Source organism: Antechinus flavipes, chromosome 3 (assembly GCF_016432865.1).
Source record: "Antechinus flavipes isolate AdamAnt ecotype Samford, QLD, Australia chromosome 3, AdamAnt_v2, whole genome shotgun sequence".
Lineage (NCBI taxonomy): Eukaryota > Metazoa > Chordata > Mammalia > Dasyuromorphia > Dasyuridae > Antechinus > Antechinus flavipes.
This window is the reverse complement of record NC_067400.1, coordinates 155,324,484-155,345,466: the sequence shown is the minus strand read 5'-3', so window position 1 is coordinate 155,345,466 and position 20,983 is coordinate 155,324,484. Positions and strand designations below refer to the sequence as shown.

Here is a 20,983-nt window from a genome sequence, read left to right as displayed (position 1 = left end):
CGCTGTATCCTTGCACTGAATCCAAGGGGGTTACAGGGGAGCTTTGATTGACTCCCTGTACCCCAAACCTGCCACTAGACCTCAACTAAACCCTAATTTCACTTAGGTACCCCAAATCTAGACCTCAACATTTTGATTTTCATAGATTGATACATTTAGTCTAATCCTCCTATTTAATGATCAAGGAAATAGATCTAGAAATCAGCACAACTAATAAGAAAAATAGATCAGTGTTTTTACAATTAGAATCATTTTACATATTATCATAGCCACAGAATCCTTAGTATTATGCTAGAAAGTTTCAAAATAGCTAACAAATATTTTTATTTTAAATAGCATATTGTTTAGAGTCTGGAAAGAATAGATAACTTTTAAAATAAGCCTTTTTAGTAGAAGAAAATATTGTAAAAAAGTTACTAAATGTAACTAAATTAGTTGATAGAACATATTTTGTATGTAAATATTGTCATTAAGAAAATATCAAAGGATAAAATCTTAAAATGAATATTATGTGTAGATATTTTTACTTAGCATTCAGAGTGTTGAAATGCAAAATTAATGGGAATTATATAAATGGGGATTTAAAAATGAGTGAAATAGCTCTGTGGCTAATATCATCAACTTGTCATTCACATTGTCATTATTCACATCAATGTGAATATTTATTGAGTATCTGTATTGTTTGTGACAATATATTAGGAAGTTTTCAATTTATATTTTGGAGTTAAAATATGCTTGCAGTGCTTAAAGAAATATATGTACATATGCATATACAATATTGTCAAGCAAGGTTAAAAAAGATACAGATGTTATATTTTCACCATTACTTTCATCCATTTCAAACCCACACACACACATTATTTTTCACACCCACCCTAATTCCCCTGATTTTCATGTCAAAGGGAGATAGAGAGACAAATTTATTCAAACATCTGGGTCCTGAGCTTTTGCCAACCCTTGGCAACCTTCGTTAATCTTTGAGATTCACACCTCTATTTGCTAAATGGCAATGACTCACCCATATTTGTACAGCTGGCAGAGTTAACTGGAATCTATAGCAGCTTTTAAAAAAAAAATTTTTTTTTAGTAACTCTTCCTGTTCCTGAAAGAGGGTTCTTAAGTGAAAGATTACTTTAAGCAAAGTTTTGGATGTATTAAATTTTATCTATATTTGTTAGAGACAAGGAGCAAAAAGCATTGGTAATTAAGTTGTTGATATTTAGGAACTCCATACAGAATTTCTTTTCCTTCCAAATTTGAAATGTGGAATTTATGCATTTGAGGCCAATTTAATTCAATCTGGTTTGCATGAATAAACATTTATTTCACCCCCATTATTTGCAAGACTACAAATTCTGGGGATAGATACAAATAGAGGTACAATCAGGAGCTGCTTCTTTTGAATTTTCTCATCGGAAACTCAAAGTATTGATGGAATCACAGATTCTCACAGCAAACATTTTCTTCTTAGCTTCATGTGATCTCTTTCCAAATAAAATAACACTTTCTGTTTGCAGAGTAATTTATTCTTCATGTGATCCTTCACACAATCCCATGAGGTAGGAATTGAAGAGATTATTATCTCATTTTACAGATAACAGGTTAAAAAAGTGATTTACCCAAGATTGCTGAGCTAGTAAATGTTGAACTTGGTGCAAAAACCCAGATTTTCTGTTTCCTAGTATAATGTATTTTCCATGAAGTAGTTAGTATATATATATAATATGGCTGCCCATTTCCCAATTTTAAGCTTTATATCAGCTCTTATTAATAATTATATTTATTTTTTAAAAAAGCTATTGAAAGAAAGAAATTTCTACAATTTAAAAATATTATCAGCTTTCCTTGGATACTTAACTATCCCTATTGATCTTTATCAGTAGAACAACAGGCCTGATGCATTAGGTTATATTGATTCAACAACTATTATTGTGAAGAAGTATGTTTCCTTGTGCAAAAGAGAATCTAAACAATGGACTAACTTTATATTGCAATTATGTATTTGTTGCCTCAGTTTAGCTTTTCAACTGAATGGTGAATAATTAACTCTTACAGATTCAGGACTCTGAATTAGTCTCTTTCTCCTTCACCTTAGTTTCACAGCTACTCAGCTTTACTGCTTTACTCTTTGTTAGCTCTTTCCCAGAAGGTGAAATGAGGTCAAAACCCACACTAGAGACCAAATTAGCCAGTATGGTGATTGTGTTAATTGTTCTGGTAAGAGATTAGATCAGGGAGCTAAAATGAATGAATGTGGCTTGAGTTTAAGAATTTTATATTCCAAAAATGACATGACCTTTCAAGGTAAAGATATAACTTGGTATAAAAAATTCCTTCTCTTTCTGCTTCATTATCCACCCTCCCCATACCTACCTCCGACCTTAGTAAATCCTGAAGAAGGGCAGTATGAATAAAGATAAAGACAGTTGTTTTTAAGGATCTCTTATCTTATTATCCCCCCTCCAATTTTTAATTAATAGTTAATTAGAAGAGTCAATATGACTAGGGCCCTCTTTTTTTTGGTGTAACCCTAGAGCATCTGTTTCTTTTTATGCCTCAGGATTTTTCTCCACATTGTGTGTAAAATCTTGTGGGGTTTCCTATAAGATTCTGCATTTAAATAAATGGAATTCAAGAAATGCTGTTGGAAAGGGAACCCAAATTAAGGCTACCAGATGTCATTTTCTCCACTCCCACTCTGATAAATCAGGGACCTGCCTAATTTGAATATTTACATATATTTGCATATTCATTTCAAGAATCCCTAACTCCAATTATGTAAAATAAAATTAATTGGCACAACTTATTGCAAAGTCCAACCTTAATATTTGGGGCATACATGACAGGCAAGAAATACCTAACACATTTTAAAACCAATTAATTTGATCACATCTGGGATTAATAGATATTATCACATAGACATGAATGAATGCACTTGGGGTGAAACTCTCCCATCCCCACATATACAAACACACAGATGAAGATTTATACCATACAGATATTATCCCTAAGTGTTTGTTTCCAATTTTGTTATTCCTTTTTCTACCTATGCTACTCTCCTTCACCTCCTTTACCTTCATCTTCCCCCCCCCCCCACTCAAGTAAACACTTCCTGAAAAGGCTCTATCCTTTTCTTTGTATGGTCTATTCTTTTATAGAAAAAGTATGAATTGTTCCCTTATGATGTCCCTCTTGTTCTGATCCATATCTATCCCTATAGCTACAGGATAGTAGAAGTTGATAAAAGCAAGAAATAAAAGTCTCAAGACTTACATAACAGATTTTGAGGTTTAAGAATAGGAATGCAAGTGGCCAATCCCATCTTCTCTATTAGTTGGCAGATAGGAAGCCACATAAAACAGATGACATCTTTTATTCTAGTAGGCTCATAGTTGTCAGACTGGACTATCTGATAAAGGATATATTACCTCATGTGGTTCCCCCAGACTTGACAACTAAAAAGGGATTATCACTAGGAATTGGAGCCATCTAAGAGCAATCTTTCTTTTCAGAAAAAAAAACAAAACAAAAACATTTCTCTCCTAGTTTTAATCAGAATTAATTAATTTAATCAGAATTGATTAATCAGAAAACTTCATGGAAGATGACTCCATTGAATGGACCCAAAATATTTAGAGCAGGGTTTCTTAATTTGAGTTTTGTGAACTTAAAAAAAAAAAGTTTTTAAAAATTTTTTTTATAATTGCAATTCAAAATAATTGGTATTCTTTGTAATTCAAAGTCTTTCATGAATTATAAAATAAGTTTTTTTTTTTTTTTTCTGAGACTGGATTCATAGGCTTCTGTAGACTACCAAAAGCCTATTTGTTTGTGATGCACAAAATGCTTAAGAATCCATTTGTGATCTAGATGTATTTTTAAATATTCACTGTTCTTCAATAGCCAGGACTAATGACAGGTAGGTTTTAGTTGAATCATTGGTCTCATGAGCAATTTTGACTAATTTACATAGTGCCATTTTTCTCTTTTCTTTTTCAGGGTATTTTGTTGTTTTAGCTGACCAAAGTTAATTTCAGAATGCTTAAAAGGAAACAGAGTTCTAGGGTGGAAGCCCAGCCAGTCACAGACTTTGGTCCTGATGAATCTTTGTCCGATAATGCAGATATATTGTGGATTAACAAACCAGTAAGTTATATTTTGTTTTATTGTTGGTTTGTTTTTTAAATTAAGAAAAATATATGTTGTTTGATTTTCATGCTAATGGAGGAATGACTTGGTGCCAACAATCCAAAATAATTTCTATTTGCCTTTGAAGTGAGAATTTATAATTAAATGAGACTATTGGTATGTTTCTGGAAATTCACAATTCATATGAAAATTATAAAACAATACTTTGAGTGTTCTACCTAGGAAGAATTGCTCAGATTTTTAAAAATATTCTTTCTTTAGCAGACATGCTAAAATGAATTTCCTTTTCAATAAGCTCATTCCTTTAATAAACTTTAAGTACATACTATAAGTCAGACATTGTGCTAAGTGTGGGGAAATACAAAAAGATTAAAGACAGTCTCTGCCACAAGTAATTTATAGTCTAATGAGGGAGACAATATGCAAACAAATATATGCAAAACAACATACTGGACAGGATAAATTGGGAAATAATTAAAAGAAGGAAAGCACTGGAGTTAAGAGGGATTTGGGAAGTCTTCCTGTAGAAGATGAGATTCATTTGGTATCTCATGGGGGAACCAAGAACATCAGTAGTTTGGGCAGAAGAGGGAGAACATTCTATGCATGGAAAATTTATTTTCTTTATCAATTTACTATATGATTACATTAGTACATTTTAAAAATGAGTACATTTCCTAAACTGTGAAAAATCATTCAGTATTTTAGATCCAAAGATCCCATTCTATAATCTAAAATTTATAACAGAATAACAATAAGTAAGAGGATATAGCAACATCAAAGCATATAGTAACCTACTTAATCACATTGATGAGAATGGAAATCTATCATATTTTATAGCAAATTCATTATCTTGGAAACAGAAAAAAGTTAAGAATCAACTTGACTTTAATGATATGGTGGAGTAACAGTGATTACATATTTATATATTTAAAGTATATACTTTTGAAATAGTGAAATAAAAAAGCTATTTTATCATGTAAGAGAAAAATTTCTTTAGTACCTATTTTCTGTATATCACAGTAAGAAGTTCCAAATAATTATATAAGTAAGAAGTGAATGAGCTAAAATTCAAACCTAGATTTTAAACTCAAAGTATATAGTACTCTTTCCCCTGTATCACACTAGTAGCAGTTTAGGTAATTGGGAGATCTCCATTATACTGTGTTCATAAACAATTCTGTTGAAATAATTCTAGATTCCCTCAAAAAGGCGGCAGTTCTTCAAAAAGATTGAATTATTCCTGATTTAGCCTATATGAACATAAGCACTACTATTTTCTTCTTGTAAATATTCTAACAGTTAGAAGAAAAATATAATATGCTATAGCCCAATAACCAGTCTGCCAGTGTCTGAGATTCCTCAAAGTTCTGAAAAGCATTTTCATTTTTACTTGGTGTTATTTTATATAACTGTAGTTCAGCATATTGCAGACCAAGAAACTGGTTTTATCAGTGAGGGTAACATTCAAAATTAAAACGTCTTATGAAAAAAAACTGATTCTATATATATTATCTTAAAATCCATGACTGTATTCTGAAATTTCTTCATTTTGTTGAAATGATACGTTTACTAATATTTGAATAAGGCTTACAATGAATATAATTCGTTATTAGATGCATTTTTAAAAGTTTCTTACATAAAACTGTATAATGTCCCAAGACAATGAACTTGAATTAATTTTATGCAGTGTTGATATATTATGATTTCTTTTCTTTCTTTTGATTTGAAGATCTACTTCTTTGAATCTTTTAATTCAAAAGTTAGTTATGAAAGTAACAATTCTTGGTGTACATATCTTAAAGAGATCATGAACATAAAGTAGGACTCTTCAACTGTTTTGAGCTGTGACTATGGTTTTCCTTATAACAAAGTAGGAAAGGAACTTTGAACTTGAATGCTCAAGTACAACAATATAATGAGTCTTCTAAAGATAGCCAAAAGATTCATTATTTCCTTGATTCAGGAGAAGGGACAGAATCTGAGAAAAAGGATCGATACTTCTTCCCTAAGTTCAGAAAGGGTTTATTTCCTTTGGTCAAACTCTCTTTTGAGACTTGGGTATGAAAGTGAATTTGAAAATACATTATGTTTTTTAAAGTGAATAATTTTGGATTTCTAGAGGCAAGATAGCAGAGTAAGCAGTAAATTGCTGAAACTCTCTTATCTTCCTCTCCAATAATTATAAAATCATACCATAAAATAAACCCTGTAGCAGCAGAACCAGAAAAGAATCTGGGGTAAAACAATCTTTTAGCCCAAGAAACTTAGAACATTGTCAGGAAAAGTTTGTCTTACTTAGGTGAAAGAGGAGCATAGTTTACGACAGGAAATATCCTAGAAAGTCAACAGCAAATCCCACTTCAACAAAGTAGCAGGAACTCTTGTGCCCTGGTGTAGTGATTCAAGCAAACACTAACACTGAACTCCAATATGCCTCAACATAGTCAGGAGGATAAATGGAATCCAGATTTAAGAATCACCAAATGTTTCTCTATACCCAGAGGCAAATAGCCATCCTCTAGAAGCTAAAACTCCTGCTGCTTCAGTGGAGCACTGAGAAAACAGGCATCCCCCAGGGACCTAACCTTCATGTGCTTCAGTGTAACCCTGGGGAATGTAATAACATTCTACTGGCCTCAGAACATACTAGACACTAGCATTAGAACCCTAACTCAGAATCAGACAAGTTGGCAGGTCCCCATACTTCCTCAATGAAGTATCGTACAGGAGGGTTCACCAGGTAAATAGCCAGGACCAGCAGCCTTTGGCACAAAAAGCCTGAGATAGTGCCCCTTCCACTTTTGGGGCAGAGTTTAAATTTAAAAGATAGGGAAAAGACCAAAAAAGATGAGCAAAAAGCAACAACAACCAAAAAAAACAAACAAACCAGAATCTAATTATAGAAAGTTACTATAGTGACAGGGAAGATCTTGCCAGAAGAGGACAAAATGTCAAAAGAACTATCAGTAAAACCTCAAAGAAAAATTGAAAGTAGTCTCAGGCCCAGAAAATACTCCTGTAAGAGCTTAAAAAGGAGCTGAAAAATCATGTAAGAGAGGTAGAAGAAAAATTGGGGAAAAAAATGAGAATGATGCAAGAGAATTATGGAAAAAAGGATCAGCTTAGAAAAAGAAGATAACTGCTTAAGAAATAGAATTAGCCAAATGGAAAAGAAGGTACTAAAGCTAACTGAGGTAAACAACTCTTTAAAAGTAAGAATTGGGCAAATGGAAGCTAATGATTCTAGGATACATCAATAACTGATCAAAATCAAAAGTGAAAAAATTGAAGAAAATATGAAATATCTCATTGGAAAATCAACTAACCTGAAAAATAGATCCAGGAAATATTATGTCAGAATCATTGGACTACCTTACCTGAAAGTCATAATCAAAAGGAGGAGCTAGACAGCATCTTTCCAGAAAATGTCAAGGAAAATTATCTTGTTATCCTGGAATCAAACAACAAAATAGGCATTGAAAGAATCCACTTATCACCTCAGGAAAGAGAACACAAAATAAAAGCTCTAAGGAATATTGTAGTCAAATTTCAGAACAACCAGATCAAGAAAAAATACTAATACTAGCCAGAAAGAAACAATTCAATTATTAAGGAGTCACAAACAGTATGACAGAGGACTTAGCAGCTGCAACATTAAAGAACTAAAGGTCATGGAACATAATATTTCAGAAGACAAAGAATTAGAACTACACCCAAGAATCATCTACCTGATGTATTTAAGCATAATACTTCAAGGGGGGAAATGAACATTCAGTGAACTAGAAGAATTTCAAGCTTTCAAAAAGAAGAAATTTATTGAACAATAAATTTGAACTCCAATATCAAGCCTAAAAAAGGAAAAAAAGAAAACAAGGGATTCAGCAGAACTTTACTGTATACATCCCTACATGGGAAGAAATATTTGTAATTCTTAAAAATTGTGTCACTGTTAGTACAGCTAGAAGGAATATACATAGACAGAGGGTACAAGTATAAAGTTAATTAGCGGGAATGATAAAAATAATGAGATTAAAAAAAGAAGTACACTGGGTGTAGAAGAACAAGATAGATAGAATGGGATAAATTATTTCACATTAAGAGGCTGGAAAAAACCTATTACAATACAAGGAAAGGTAGGAGGGTAGACAATGGGCATTGCTTGAACCTTCCTCTCATTATTATTGGCTCAAAGAGGGAATAATATACACAGTCAGTTGAATATAGATTACCTATATTCAACTGACTGTGTATATTATTCTATTACAGGCAAGAAAAAGGGAAGGACATAAAGTAAAGGGGAGTGTGGGATGGCTAGAAGAGATGGGTAGAAGAGTCTACCTTTGCAAACTAAGGTAGGAAGTAGACAAAAACAAAACACCATTGAGGAAAGAAAAAGTGGAAGGAGAGAGAGAGAACATATAGGAAGAAAAATAGAATGGGGGAAATATACAGTTAGTAATAATATTGTGAATGTGAATGGGGTAAACTTTTCCATAAAATGGAAGTGAATAGCAGAATGGATCAAAATCTAAAATCCTACAATAAGTTGTTTACAAGAAATACACTTGAATTAGAAGTACACAGACATAATATGGATAAGGAGCTGGAACAGAATCAATTATGCTTCAGTTGAAGTAAAAAACAATCAGAGTCTCAATCCTGATCTCAGAGAAAGTAAAAACAGAAAAGTAATATCAGTACTAAACATATATGCACCAAGTAGTATAGCATCCAAATTCTTAAAAGAGAATTTAATTGAATTACAGGTTTATGACCAAAGAAGAGAGAGTAAGCATTATAGAATGTAAAATAGATAATTTTGAAAGTATTAAATTAAAAAGCTTTAAACTAACAAAATCAATGCAACCAAGTTTAGAAGGAAAGCAGAAAGTTGGGAAATAATCTTTATAGAAATTATTCATTTCTCAAATATGTAGAAAATAGAGTCAAATTTTTACAAATGCAAGTCATTTCTCAGTTGATAAATGGTCAAAAGATATGAACAGGCAGTTTTCAGATGAAGAAATCAAAGGTATTTATAGGTATATGGAGAAGTGCTCTAAATCACTGATTAGAGAAATGCAAATCAAATTTTATACCTGTCAAATTGATTACTATCACACACACAAAAAAGCAAAATGACAATCGTTGGAGAGGTAGTGTGAAAATTGGTACTTTGATGCATTGTTGGTGGAGTTGTGAACAGATCCAGCATTCAGGAGAGCAATTGGAACTCTGCCCAAAAGGGCAGCCAAATTTTTTAACCCAGCAATACTATTACTAGTTCTATAGCCCAAAGAGATAGTGAAAAGGGGAAAAGGATCTACATGTGCAACAAATATTTACAGCAGCCCTTTTTGTATTGCAAAATATTCCAATTGAAGGATACCCATCATTTGGAGAATGACTGACCAACTGTGATATATGAATGTAATGGAATACTATTGTGTAATAAGAAATAATAAATGGACAGATATAAGAAAAATCCGAAAAGACTTATATGAACTGATGCCAAGTGAAATGAGCAGAACCAAAAATAATTTTATATTATCAGCAAAATTGTGTAATAGTTCATTCTGAATGTCTCAGCTCTTCTCAGGAACACAATGATCCAAGACAAATACAAAGGATGTATGAAGGAAAATGCTGTTATATCCAGATAAAGAACTGATAGATTTTGAATGCAGATCAAAGCATACTTTTTTCACTCATTTAATTCTTTTTTGTGGTTCCCCCTTTTTTGATGTTTCTTTTTCTCTTTTTTGTAACTGTGACTAAAATAGAAATTAATTTTGCATGATAGCATATGTATTACCTCTTTCAGATTATCCACCATTTAGGAAGAAGGGAGAGCAGAGATATAGGGAAAAAATTGGAACTGAAAAATCTTGTAAAAATGAATGCTAAAAATTGTCTTGATAACTGGGGGGGGGATATAAAATACTATAAATTTTATTAAAAATAAAATGGATGTTTTTGATTGCATGAAATTTAAAAAAGCCTTTAAAAATAGCAAAACTAATGTAGCCAAAATTAGAAGGAAATGTGGGACTGGGAAAAATTATACAAGTGTCTCTGATAAAAGCCTTAATTTCTCAAATACATAAGGAACTGATCCAGGTAACAATAAAAGGCATTCTATAAGTGATCAATCATCAAAGAATATGAACAGAAAGTTTTCAAAAGAAGGAAACACAATTATTAATATTCACATGAAAAAATCCTCTAACTCACTACTGATTAGAAAAATGCAAATTAAAATAACTCTGACATACTATCTCACACCTATGAGATTGGCTAACATGACAGAAAGGGTGACATATACTGTAGGGGATGTAAAAAAAATGGGACACCAATGCACTGAATTGTTAACTAGTTCAAACATTCTGGAGCACAATTTGGAACTATGCCTAAAAGTGTACAAAACTGTGCATACCTTTTGACCCAGCAAAATTTCTGCTAAGTCTGTATCCCAAAGAAATAAAAAAGAGGGGAAATGACCTATATATACAAAAAAATTATAGCAGCTCTTTTTGTGGTGGCAAAGGATCAGAAATTGAGAGAATGCCCATCAGTTGGGGAATGGCTGAACAAATTATGGTATATGATTATGATAATGATGTGCTCAGGATATCAGTTCCTGGTTTGAAATATGAGGTACAAGATATGAGGCACATGTGAAGAATTTATGATGGCATATTCTTTGTAAAAAAGATATCTTTATTTATGTGAAGAGGTTACAGACAAAATGAAGAGGTAAAATAAACACTAGGATTGGAACATATGAAATAAAGACATTAATAGAAAGAATGTTATAGTTAATAAAGAAAAAGTTTTTTTTTAGTAATTAACAATGGAAAAGACAAGTTCCCTAGTAGAACTCACAATTAATGAGGAGAATGTGGGAATACATTGACTGTCAGACTAAATCCATAGATGAGTATAGGAGACTAATCCCAAAGAGGGTTAGTAATGGAAGAGGATTACACCATTTATTGGTGGGCTAACCCTAAAAAGGATTTGGCATCATAAAAAAGTTTTGTATAACAAAGAGAAAGACACTGAGAAGCATGGAAGAGGGGGGTGAGATGGAATATATCATGAGGCAGGACCCCATGGCAGGTTAAAAAAGGATTTTAGCAAAGATGGCATAGGTCATAGACAGATTTATAGGGGAAATTTAATGTTAGTTGTTTTGACATCACAACTTGGCTTTCTGATTGGATGTAGTAAAGTGACTTTTCCAAAGAACTCCATCAGAAGTGGGACTGTAAGGCTGAGTTGATCCCATCTGTGCCCTCTCTTGCTTGCCTCAGGGAATATTATAATTTTATCTTGTGGCTTTCTCTGCTAACACACTTAGCTCCCCAAGACTTCATCAAAAGAATATTATTGTGCTATAGAAAATGATAAGGAGGATGGATGCTTTTTGAAAAACTTGAGGAAACTTAAATGAATCCATAGAAAGTGAAACAAACAGAAATGGAAGAATATTGTATATAGTAACAACAATATTATATCAGTGATAACTGTAAAAAACTTGGCTATTCTGATCAAGACAATGATCCAAGACAATTCCAAAGGACCTACAATGAAAATTTTTTCTATCTCCAGTGATAGAATTTAATGAAGATAAAAGCAGACTTTTCCTTATTTATTTTTCTTGGTTTTTTTTGTCTGTTTTGAAACAACTAATATGAAAATATGTGTTTTGCATACATGTATGTCAAACAGCTTGCTTTCCCAAGTAGTGTGAGGAGACATGGTGGAAAAGGGGAGAATTAGGAGATCAAATTTTTTCATGTAATTGGAAAATATTTAATGAAATAAATAAAATATATTAAAAAAACCCACCACACAGTACTTAAAAATAAAAGAGTGCCTGATATAGTATGGAATAGTATAATAATAACAATAAAAGCTAGTATTTATAAAATACTTTGTATTTTGCAAATTACTTTACCTATACTATGTTAATTGATCCTTGCAACAACCTTCTGAGTCAGGAAATGGTATTTTGTGCCCATTTTACAGGTGGAGAGACAGAGACTAAGAAATAACTATCTTACTCAGCATTACACAATTAGTAAATATCTAAGGCAGTATTTAAAATTGAATCTTCTTTTCTCCAATCTAGCAACCTACCCATTGTACCATCAAATTACACTTGTAAGTTGTCATAATATTATTATTGTGAAAATGCTAATAAGGCAAAAGATAATCTACATATAGATTTTAATTTGACTGAATTTCTTCTATGTAATAATGAGACAATTTACAATTTGGCAAATTAGGAATTTGTCTTTTCAAATATCTCACTTTTTATCATGAGTTTCAAACATTGAAAATAGTACATCATATGATGAAATCAAATTAATTATTTAACTGCTTTTTTTTTTTCCAGTGGGTTCACTCTTTACTGCGCATCTGTGCCATCATCAGTGTCATTTCAGTTTGTATGAATACTCCAAAGACATTTGAACATTATCCACCTCTTCAATATGTCACTTTTACCCTGGATACTCTGTTGATGTTTCTCTACACTGCTGAGATGATAGCAAAAATGCATATTCGTGGCATAGTTAAGGTGAGTTTTTCAATTGGAAAAAAAAAACACAAAACAAAACCTACATTCACAAAAAAGACATTGTAATCTGAATAGGAAAGCTTAATATTATCAGTGTACTTGATTTATTAAAAAAAAAAAAAAACTAGGCAAGTTTAATTTTATGTAGTTTATTTTTCATGCCAAATTATTTAGAGTAAAATAATATGATGACTGAGCTGTAGTGAAAATAGAATTGTAAAATGATAGAAATTATGTAAAGTACATGCATAGCTTGGGGATGGCTGACCAGAGAAGCAAAAACTGTGGATAAACGGTAACTAGAACCAGAAAGAGGCAGAATTTGGGGGAAAATGTTATCAATCTGAATTATTTTTAACATCTGGAGAGGAGAGATATTAAAAAGGAAGTGAAGAGAAATGTTTGGACTAGATCATAGTAAAAAGAGCTAAAGAGAGTGTTTTAAAATGGAGGTAAAAAAGGGAATTTAATTCTCTAAGAGGTATAAATTCTAGAGAAGAAATAATTCTTGGTATATTTCTGACTGTCATGTACTCTGCTATCTTTAAAAAGTTATATTTGTGATTAGTATTTTCATTTAATGATGAATTTATTCTATTATTAAAGGATTTGTTACCCTAACATCATGTTTCAGGAAAACTTTACTTTGCTTATCATTCTAGATAGAGAAATATTTATGGAAATTAGAAAAAAGTTGTTGCTTGTTCTTTGTTCTTAAAGAGGACCATGATATCAAAGAGGTGTTGTTGTGACATGCAAATCAATTGAATTTAAGCAAGGGAAGGATGTGCAAAGTCACCAGCCTTACTTTCTCCTCTAGAACTATTGGGTCCAGTGGCAATATGTAGTTCAGGATGACTGGAGATGGTCCTAGATGCAGTGGGAGACCTTGGCCCTTTTAAATTAAGGTCTTTAACAAGACTCAGTTTGACTCAGAGGAAGAAGAGGCAGCACAGTAGAAGAGAGTAGCAAAGGAAAATGAAAGTAAAGGAGAAGATAGAAAAGGAGAGAAATTTTAGGGAATGGTATTATAAAAACCTAAAGAAAACTCCTGTCTTATCATCTGTGAATGAATCAGAAGTCAGAATGTTTGGCTTCATTGCCTAATTCTGACACCTAACTATGTGTGACATTACTTGCTTATTCTGTTCATTTTCTCTTCTGTGAAATGAAGGAAATGGAAGTGATGAGTCCAGAGGTCTCCTCCTTCTAATAAGCAGCGTATCTTTAGATAAGAATTATAACATATAAGCTAAGTTCTTGTATCAGTAAGTATCAAAAGAACAAACTGCATATGAAAGCTTGAAGCTGAATGATAATTATTTAGCTTTCTGTGTAATTGTACATACATGTTTTATGGAGGACTCTCCTTTCCTGAATAAATTTAATGCTGTAAGACAAATACTTTTTTTTCTCCAAACGGTGAGGCAGCATAGCAATATTACATAGTTTCTCACTAGCTCACCTTAGTGAAGTGGCAATAAAGATTCCATAAGTGGTAACATGAAATAGATTTGGGAGAACATAATTATAAAAGAATATTATAAAAATAGAGTAATAGAGATTTGGTTCATGGCATGGAACAATAATTATATAGACATCCATCATATAACAGAAATTTGCTATTTTATTACATATATGGCACAAATAAATACGACTAAGCATTTGCTTTTGGGGAACACAGCTTTTATAGCTCAGGGGAGATGAAAGAGTAGGGGACAAAATCTGGGTAAGAAAGGAAGAAAGGAACCAAGAAGGAGTTTTGGAGCTCAGAGGGAGGAGGGGAAAATAAAGGCAGGATCTAGAAAGTGACAAGGCAGTGTATTGAGATATTGAGATTGTCTTAAAGACAGTTTGGGAAAACTTGAGTTTCCATCAAAACTGTCTGAAATATGCTAATCAAGACAGTCTGGAAAAATTTGGGTTCTCATCATGGTTGACAATAGCAACAGGATGGGTTGCTTTAGAAATTCCTGAGAATAAGCTGGTTCAATCCACAAGCTGGTCCAGAGATCCAGAGGATCACTTTTTAAAAACTCAATTCACTTAAAAATAAGAATTCACATTTAAAGACTTCCTTAAACTTTAGGGCAGACTGAACATATTTTCTCATTTGCTTTTTACAATACCTCTTTGAGATATACTCTTTTTTGTCTTGACTTGTGATTTTATTTATGAAAGAAACTCATTCTTTTAATGTCCAATAGCAACTATCCTACTTTTATAGTCATATAGAATTATTTGAAGCACAGAGAACTTTAGTAAACTTGTCCAGAATTTCATAGCTTGTATGTGTCACGGATGGTGGTTCTTGAATCTGTAGCCTGTTTTCACTTCTCTGTGCCACCTCTCATTAGGTAGTAAACATTTTAGTACCTTTAGTTTAATTTCATATTCTTTAATTTTTATTTTTAGTTATTTTAGTAGCTAATTGTTAGGATTCTTACAAGGTACTAAGACAATGGAATTGATAGAGACACTAATTATCTAATTTAGCATGGTTCAGTATGATTGATCTGATCCTACAAGGAGATGTTATGGGCCAGAACTTGAAACAAGGTATTAAGTAGAATTGATGAGATAATGATTCTCTAATTAACATGTACTTAATACTTGCTATAATTCCACAAGATTCACACCTTTAAGAGAGTATGTATAAGGAGGAGCTCTCAGGGCCAAAGAGGACAAGCCCACTAAAGGACAAGCCCATTAAAGAACAGAAGTCCACTAGAAGCTCTAAGCCTCAGCCAGGATTCAGTCAAGGAAATTCACAAGCCAGAGAAGGCAGCTTAAGCTATCAGAACCAAGACTACAAAAGGCCTCTAAGAAAAACTAGCCAAGCCCCAAGTGAAGGAGATAAGACTTGGAAAGAGAAAATAAAGGCTTTGGACTTTTAACTCCTGTCTGCATTAGGGGTGATCACTGAACTGAAAGGAAGGCTGCTCTCAGAAGCCCCCCAAGAAACCTGTTCCCAGAGAAGATTATATTTTAGAGAAGAATATTACAGTTAATATCTGTCAGAATCAAATTCAAACTTGAGTCTTTTAAATACCTCTGCATAGGGAATATATGTAATCAGAACAGCTCACAAATTCAGAATTCCATGGCCTTGTCCTTTTCTCCTTATAGAGTCCTCATGAAACTTTCCTTTGACTATATTTTTTTCCTATATTTGTCATTCAGCTGGGTTCTCAGAAATCTCTCCTAAATACAAGATAATGAATCTCATTTTGTCAGATAGTTAGATACTAAGACCAAAGACTAAAGACAAAGAAATCTCCCTTACCTCCCTTCCTTCAGAAGAAGAAGAAAAAAAAGGAGCAATTCTGTCTGCTCAGTAAGTTCTTCCACTGCAGACTCCTTGCCTGATTTGCTTCTAACTCTCCAACTCCCTGTCTCTAGGATTTAGCTATTTAAGTGCCTCCAAAGATGTAGCCAGTTTTTGATTGTCCAACATCCAGATCCCTTTCAGTTACTAGAGAGAAATGATGAGGGTTTGATGAGTTGTGTTAATGTGTTAAGAGGTTACCACATAGTGATCCTTTTATACATTAACATGACTTTATTTCTATTGAAACTCAGCTCAAACTACCTTCTACCAAAGTCCTTTCCATATCTGCCTTAACTCCTAGGGTCCTTTCTCTCTAAATTACTCTCTATTTGCTTTGTATGAATCTTAAAGATATGCCTGGTGTCCTCTTCCCTAGCCCAGTAAAATGTAAAGCAATTGAGGATAGACAAGTTTCATTTTTTTTTTTGATCTTTGTATTTGTCAGTACCTAATATAAAATAAGCATTTAATAAATGCTTGTTAATTGATTCATTGTTTCCTTTTATCTCGTTTTTTTCTGTCTAATTAGTTTCTAAGCATTATTAATTCCATTAGCATGTCAATATGTCTAACATCCACCTGCTTTCCTCACTTCCATAGGCACTGTTTGAGTTCTGGTCCTTACCACCTTTCACTTGTGCTATTGCTTGCTAATTGTTTTTCTTACAAAGCCTATTTCTCCTCTACTGTATTCTCCATGTTTGCCAAGTCAATAATCAATATTTCTAAAATATATCATACCTCGGCTCACAAAATCCCAGTGGCTTCCTGTTTCTTATAGAATAAAAAGCATACTCTTCTGTTTGGTGTTTAAAGCCCTTTGCAATCTGGCTTTAGGCAAGCTTTTCAGGTTTATTTCACCTTGCTTTGCATCACACATTCTTTGTCTTAGCAAGATTTGCTGATGGAAGAGCTAGACTTATAACTACTTCTCTTGTATTCCATCCGAGGGTGTTTATGTCCTAGACTCTTGGATGCTACTGGAGCCAACTCTTAAGGCTTTCCTTTTAGTGTGAGCATTTATACCTCAGAAATTGGCAAATGCTACAAATTGGGACTTGATGTTTGCCTTATTGATTATATAGAGTTAAGAAAGAAAAGGAAAAATATTAATACAATTTCTGTATTTAGTACTTTTTGTATGTGTGTGATTCAATTGCCTGCCTCAGCTGTCACATTTCAACAGAGACAATAATCCATCACAAATCAGCTAAAGAAAAGAGAATGTCTCTGACTGCCAGGGAGGAAGCAACCATGCATACATTCTTCCATTTCCATCTTTAGCCCTTTTGTTTTGCATGATAGGTAGCTGAAAATCACTGACTAGGTGACTTCTCACCTAAATAGCTTTTCCCCAAATTCAGTTCAAGTGCAACACCAAAGGATTCCTATCTGCTTGAAAAATACCTTACCCAGGAAATTACTGTGTGCTTTACTTATGTATATTTTGTACTTAACTTGCTTTGTATGTATACATGTTAAAGAAATGGATTTTTGCTTTTGTCCTTGGACCCTTAAGTCTATTTCTACTGAGCTGAGCATGTTATAGATTTTTAATTAATGCTTTGTGAATGAGTGCATGAAGAGAGACTATAAGAGACTCATCTGTTTATGTGAGAATAATTAATACACCAAAAGTCCTTAAAACATTTGTTCTCTTAACCAGGCTAAATATGCCTCTCTTGGCAATCTTGTTTACATTATAGATTTGCTTAGCAAATCCTTTCTTTATAGATAATGCAAAAGTAAATTAAAGCACTGTCTAATCAAACTATCACAAATATGGGATTAGTAGAATACAAATAAATCATCTTTTTAAAACATATCAATGTGACATGCATATGGGAGGGCAGTAAATAAAGTTTATTAATGTGTTTATTGGAGGAATGTTGCTTATGATTCTTCTCACTATTTGGGATTTGTTGATATTGATTAATGGTCATGGAAAGATGTAGAAACTGGAATCAATAGGTTCTGCTTTCTACATCTTTCCATGAGCATTAACTAATATCAATAAATTGATGTGAAGTCTCACCATTGAGGTAAAGAGACTTCACCCTTGCATTTACCTTTTAGCAATTACTCTGTAAACTATCAATTTCTCACTGTTATGTATAAACACAGGTTACTATATCCACTGAGACAATGCATCCTAAGATTTTCTGAAGGCTAAGTGATTTTTATTAGGTCTAACTTTGTTCCACCTTGCTGATTTTGTATCTATAGTGTAGATGTAGTAAAGCTGTAAAGTATTATAGTTGTCTATCTATTAACTGGCTAGGAAACATATCACTATTGGCTTCATAATGATGTTACTTTGCAGATGTTAATGACCAGATAAAGAACACATGGTCCACCAGTGTGTTTATGCTCAAGTCCCTTTGCTTTTATAGACTTTTCCAATCTGGAATCTATTAGAATAGTAGTCTTAGAGAAACTATGGTCTCCTTCATTACACAATGAAGTATCACTTAATGATGATACAAAATAATAGATAATAAGATTGTTCAGTAAAAGATGTACAATTCATATACTCTGTGGTTTGAAGACCTTTTTAAGTATTGGGAAAATCAGGTAAAGCTTCTTACAGAAGATGATCTATAAATTGGCCTGTAAGGAATTGGCAGGAATTTATTTGTAGAACTATTTCAGACATAAAAGAATAGTGCCTCCAAAGGCATGGAGATGGCAAAGTGTGTGTGTAGGGTTCCTGGACTCAGTTTGATAGGGACATAAAATACATGAAATAATATGAAATAAATCTGACAAAGTAGCAAGATACTTATGAAGGAACCTTGAATACTGTGCAAAATAACTTTACTGAGGAAGCAGTAAGTGACTGAAGTATTTTGAGCAGAGGTGTAAAATTACCAGATGGTGAGACTAGAGGAAGAATAGAGAAGAGACAGGAATTCTTACTATGAGCTTACACACACACCTACATACAGAAAAAGAGAGAGTCAGTCATCATGCTCATGATCTCACTTGGATGAATTTCTGAAGGAAATTCATAGAGAGGAAATTCATTTTCCAAGGAATTATTCTGAAACTTTTAGTCTTAGAGTAATGGTGATGAGAAGTTAAATGACTTACCCACAATTCAATAACTAATATATGTCACATACTGAATTGTACCCAGACTACCCTAATTATGAAGCTCAATCTCTATCAACTATACCATGTTACTTGATACATTAAAAAAAACAAAACCTTAAACCATCATTTTTCTTGGACAATGGAAATATCACATGTAAGCAAAGATAGGATAATTTGTATGCAAAGATGTATACATTTCATAAGTATGCAAAAATGCAGATATTATTGAATCAATAGAATATGCAGTCAATTATTATGCTACACAATGTTTGCCTCAATGTTTAATTATGATGTATATTATCTTTAATAGAATAGAATATTTAGTGATTCTACACTATAACAAAATTACATCGAGTTTTGATGGGCTAATGAGTAAAATTACCATGTATATCCTCAGGGAAAATTAATTTTTTGATATTTCTAATGCTATAAAAATTAATAGGAAACAGAAAAGAAGTACACAGCATGTGTATAACCTTGAAGAGCAGGAGAGAAGTAGAAGTAAAAGAAACAGTCAATTACTCTGCCTTCTTAGTGAAGAATATTTGGGAAAGACCTGGTGAGTTAAGACTTACTTATTGGAGTGTCTATTATCTGCAAAGCAAAGTGTGAGGCATCAGTAAAATGAAGGGAAAAAAGCAAGCTTGACTTCAGATAAGTTGTAGTCTCCGAAGGGAAAATAACATATAATCAGGTAAGTAAAAGTAAGTAGATGCCAATTATTTCATAGATGGGATGATAGAGCAGTTAAAACTAAGGCAAATCAAGAAAAACTCCAAATAGGAAGAAATGGCTGGGTTCAGCTTTGATCTAGATTGGGAATCTTAAGTATCAGAAGTGAGGGGAGAGAAAATTCTAGGCATCAGAGACAACTTGTCCATAGGTAAAGAGTAGGAGTTGAAATGAAGTGCTTAAGTGACAGCAATGGACTATATGGTAGAGTGTGTAAAGGGCATCATTTTTGAAGTAGTTTTAGAGACAGGAACTGGAGCCAGCTTATGTAATGTTTTTTCCAGGCACCTGGTTTTACTACTGAAATGAGTGGTGGATAAATAAGAGAACATATTCTCCCTGTTCTTCTATACTTGTTCCTCCCTTTTCCTTACTACATTTCAGCAGTAAAATATTTGCTCCCTGTGGAAAAATTAGAGCTGTTTTCTTTCAGTTACTTCATTGGAGAAGAAAACATTTCTTGACATAGTTACCTGGGAAAAACAGGGAGCTAACAATTTTACTTTAAAAAGAAAGAAAAATAAATAAAAACATCTAGTCTTAGTCCACTTTTTATATCTCTGACAAAGAGATGAAACAAGGTCTTAAGTTTTTCACTAATACTACAGCTACAGAATTGATCTGTGACTAGATCAATCTAAGTAATCTTTTCAATAGTGCAGAATATAATATCCTTTCCTAGTATAATTCTTGTCTATGTCTCGACATAGATGTACTATCTCGAGATTCATAAAATATTTTGGGATCTTTCTTCCATTTCTCTTGAAGAGATGATGCCATCAAAAAGAGCCATCCATTAATTATCCCTCTTCTTCACCATATGACCAGATCTTCTTTCAAGATCATGATTTTTTGTGTTAATTCAACAAATCTTTAATAAGTGCCTACAATATGCAAGAAACTATATTAGTAGTTAGGTTCTACATTTGAATGTCCTCCAATATTCTAACCTCCAAGTGTATCAACCTCCCTTATTTTTATTTTTATTCTAGTTCATCCTGCCAAAAGGATGGCCATTCCCTTCTATTAAATATATCTCAGACAGAGAAATAGATAGGGGTAGATAGAAATATATTTGAGATTAT

At 32.8% G+C, this 20,983-nt stretch overlaps 1 protein-coding gene across 2 annotated transcripts in view; it reads left to right on the top strand.

Moving 5' to 3' along the window:
- The window catches only part of NALCN (sodium leak channel, non-selective), a 513,455-nt gene that overhangs the window by 24,642 nt on the left and 467,830 nt on the right, over window positions 1–20,983 (top strand). For both annotated transcript variants that reach the window (XM_051984081.1, XM_051984080.1), the window contains exons 2-3: window positions 4,000–4,146; window positions 12,557–12,739. In XM_051984081.1, the coding sequence (XP_051840041.1) occupies window positions 4,039–4,146; window positions 12,557–12,739 (291 nt within the window). In that variant the 5' untranslated portion in view covers window positions 4,000–4,038. The remainder of the gene's footprint in view (window positions 1–3,999; window positions 4,147–12,556; window positions 12,740–20,983) is intronic.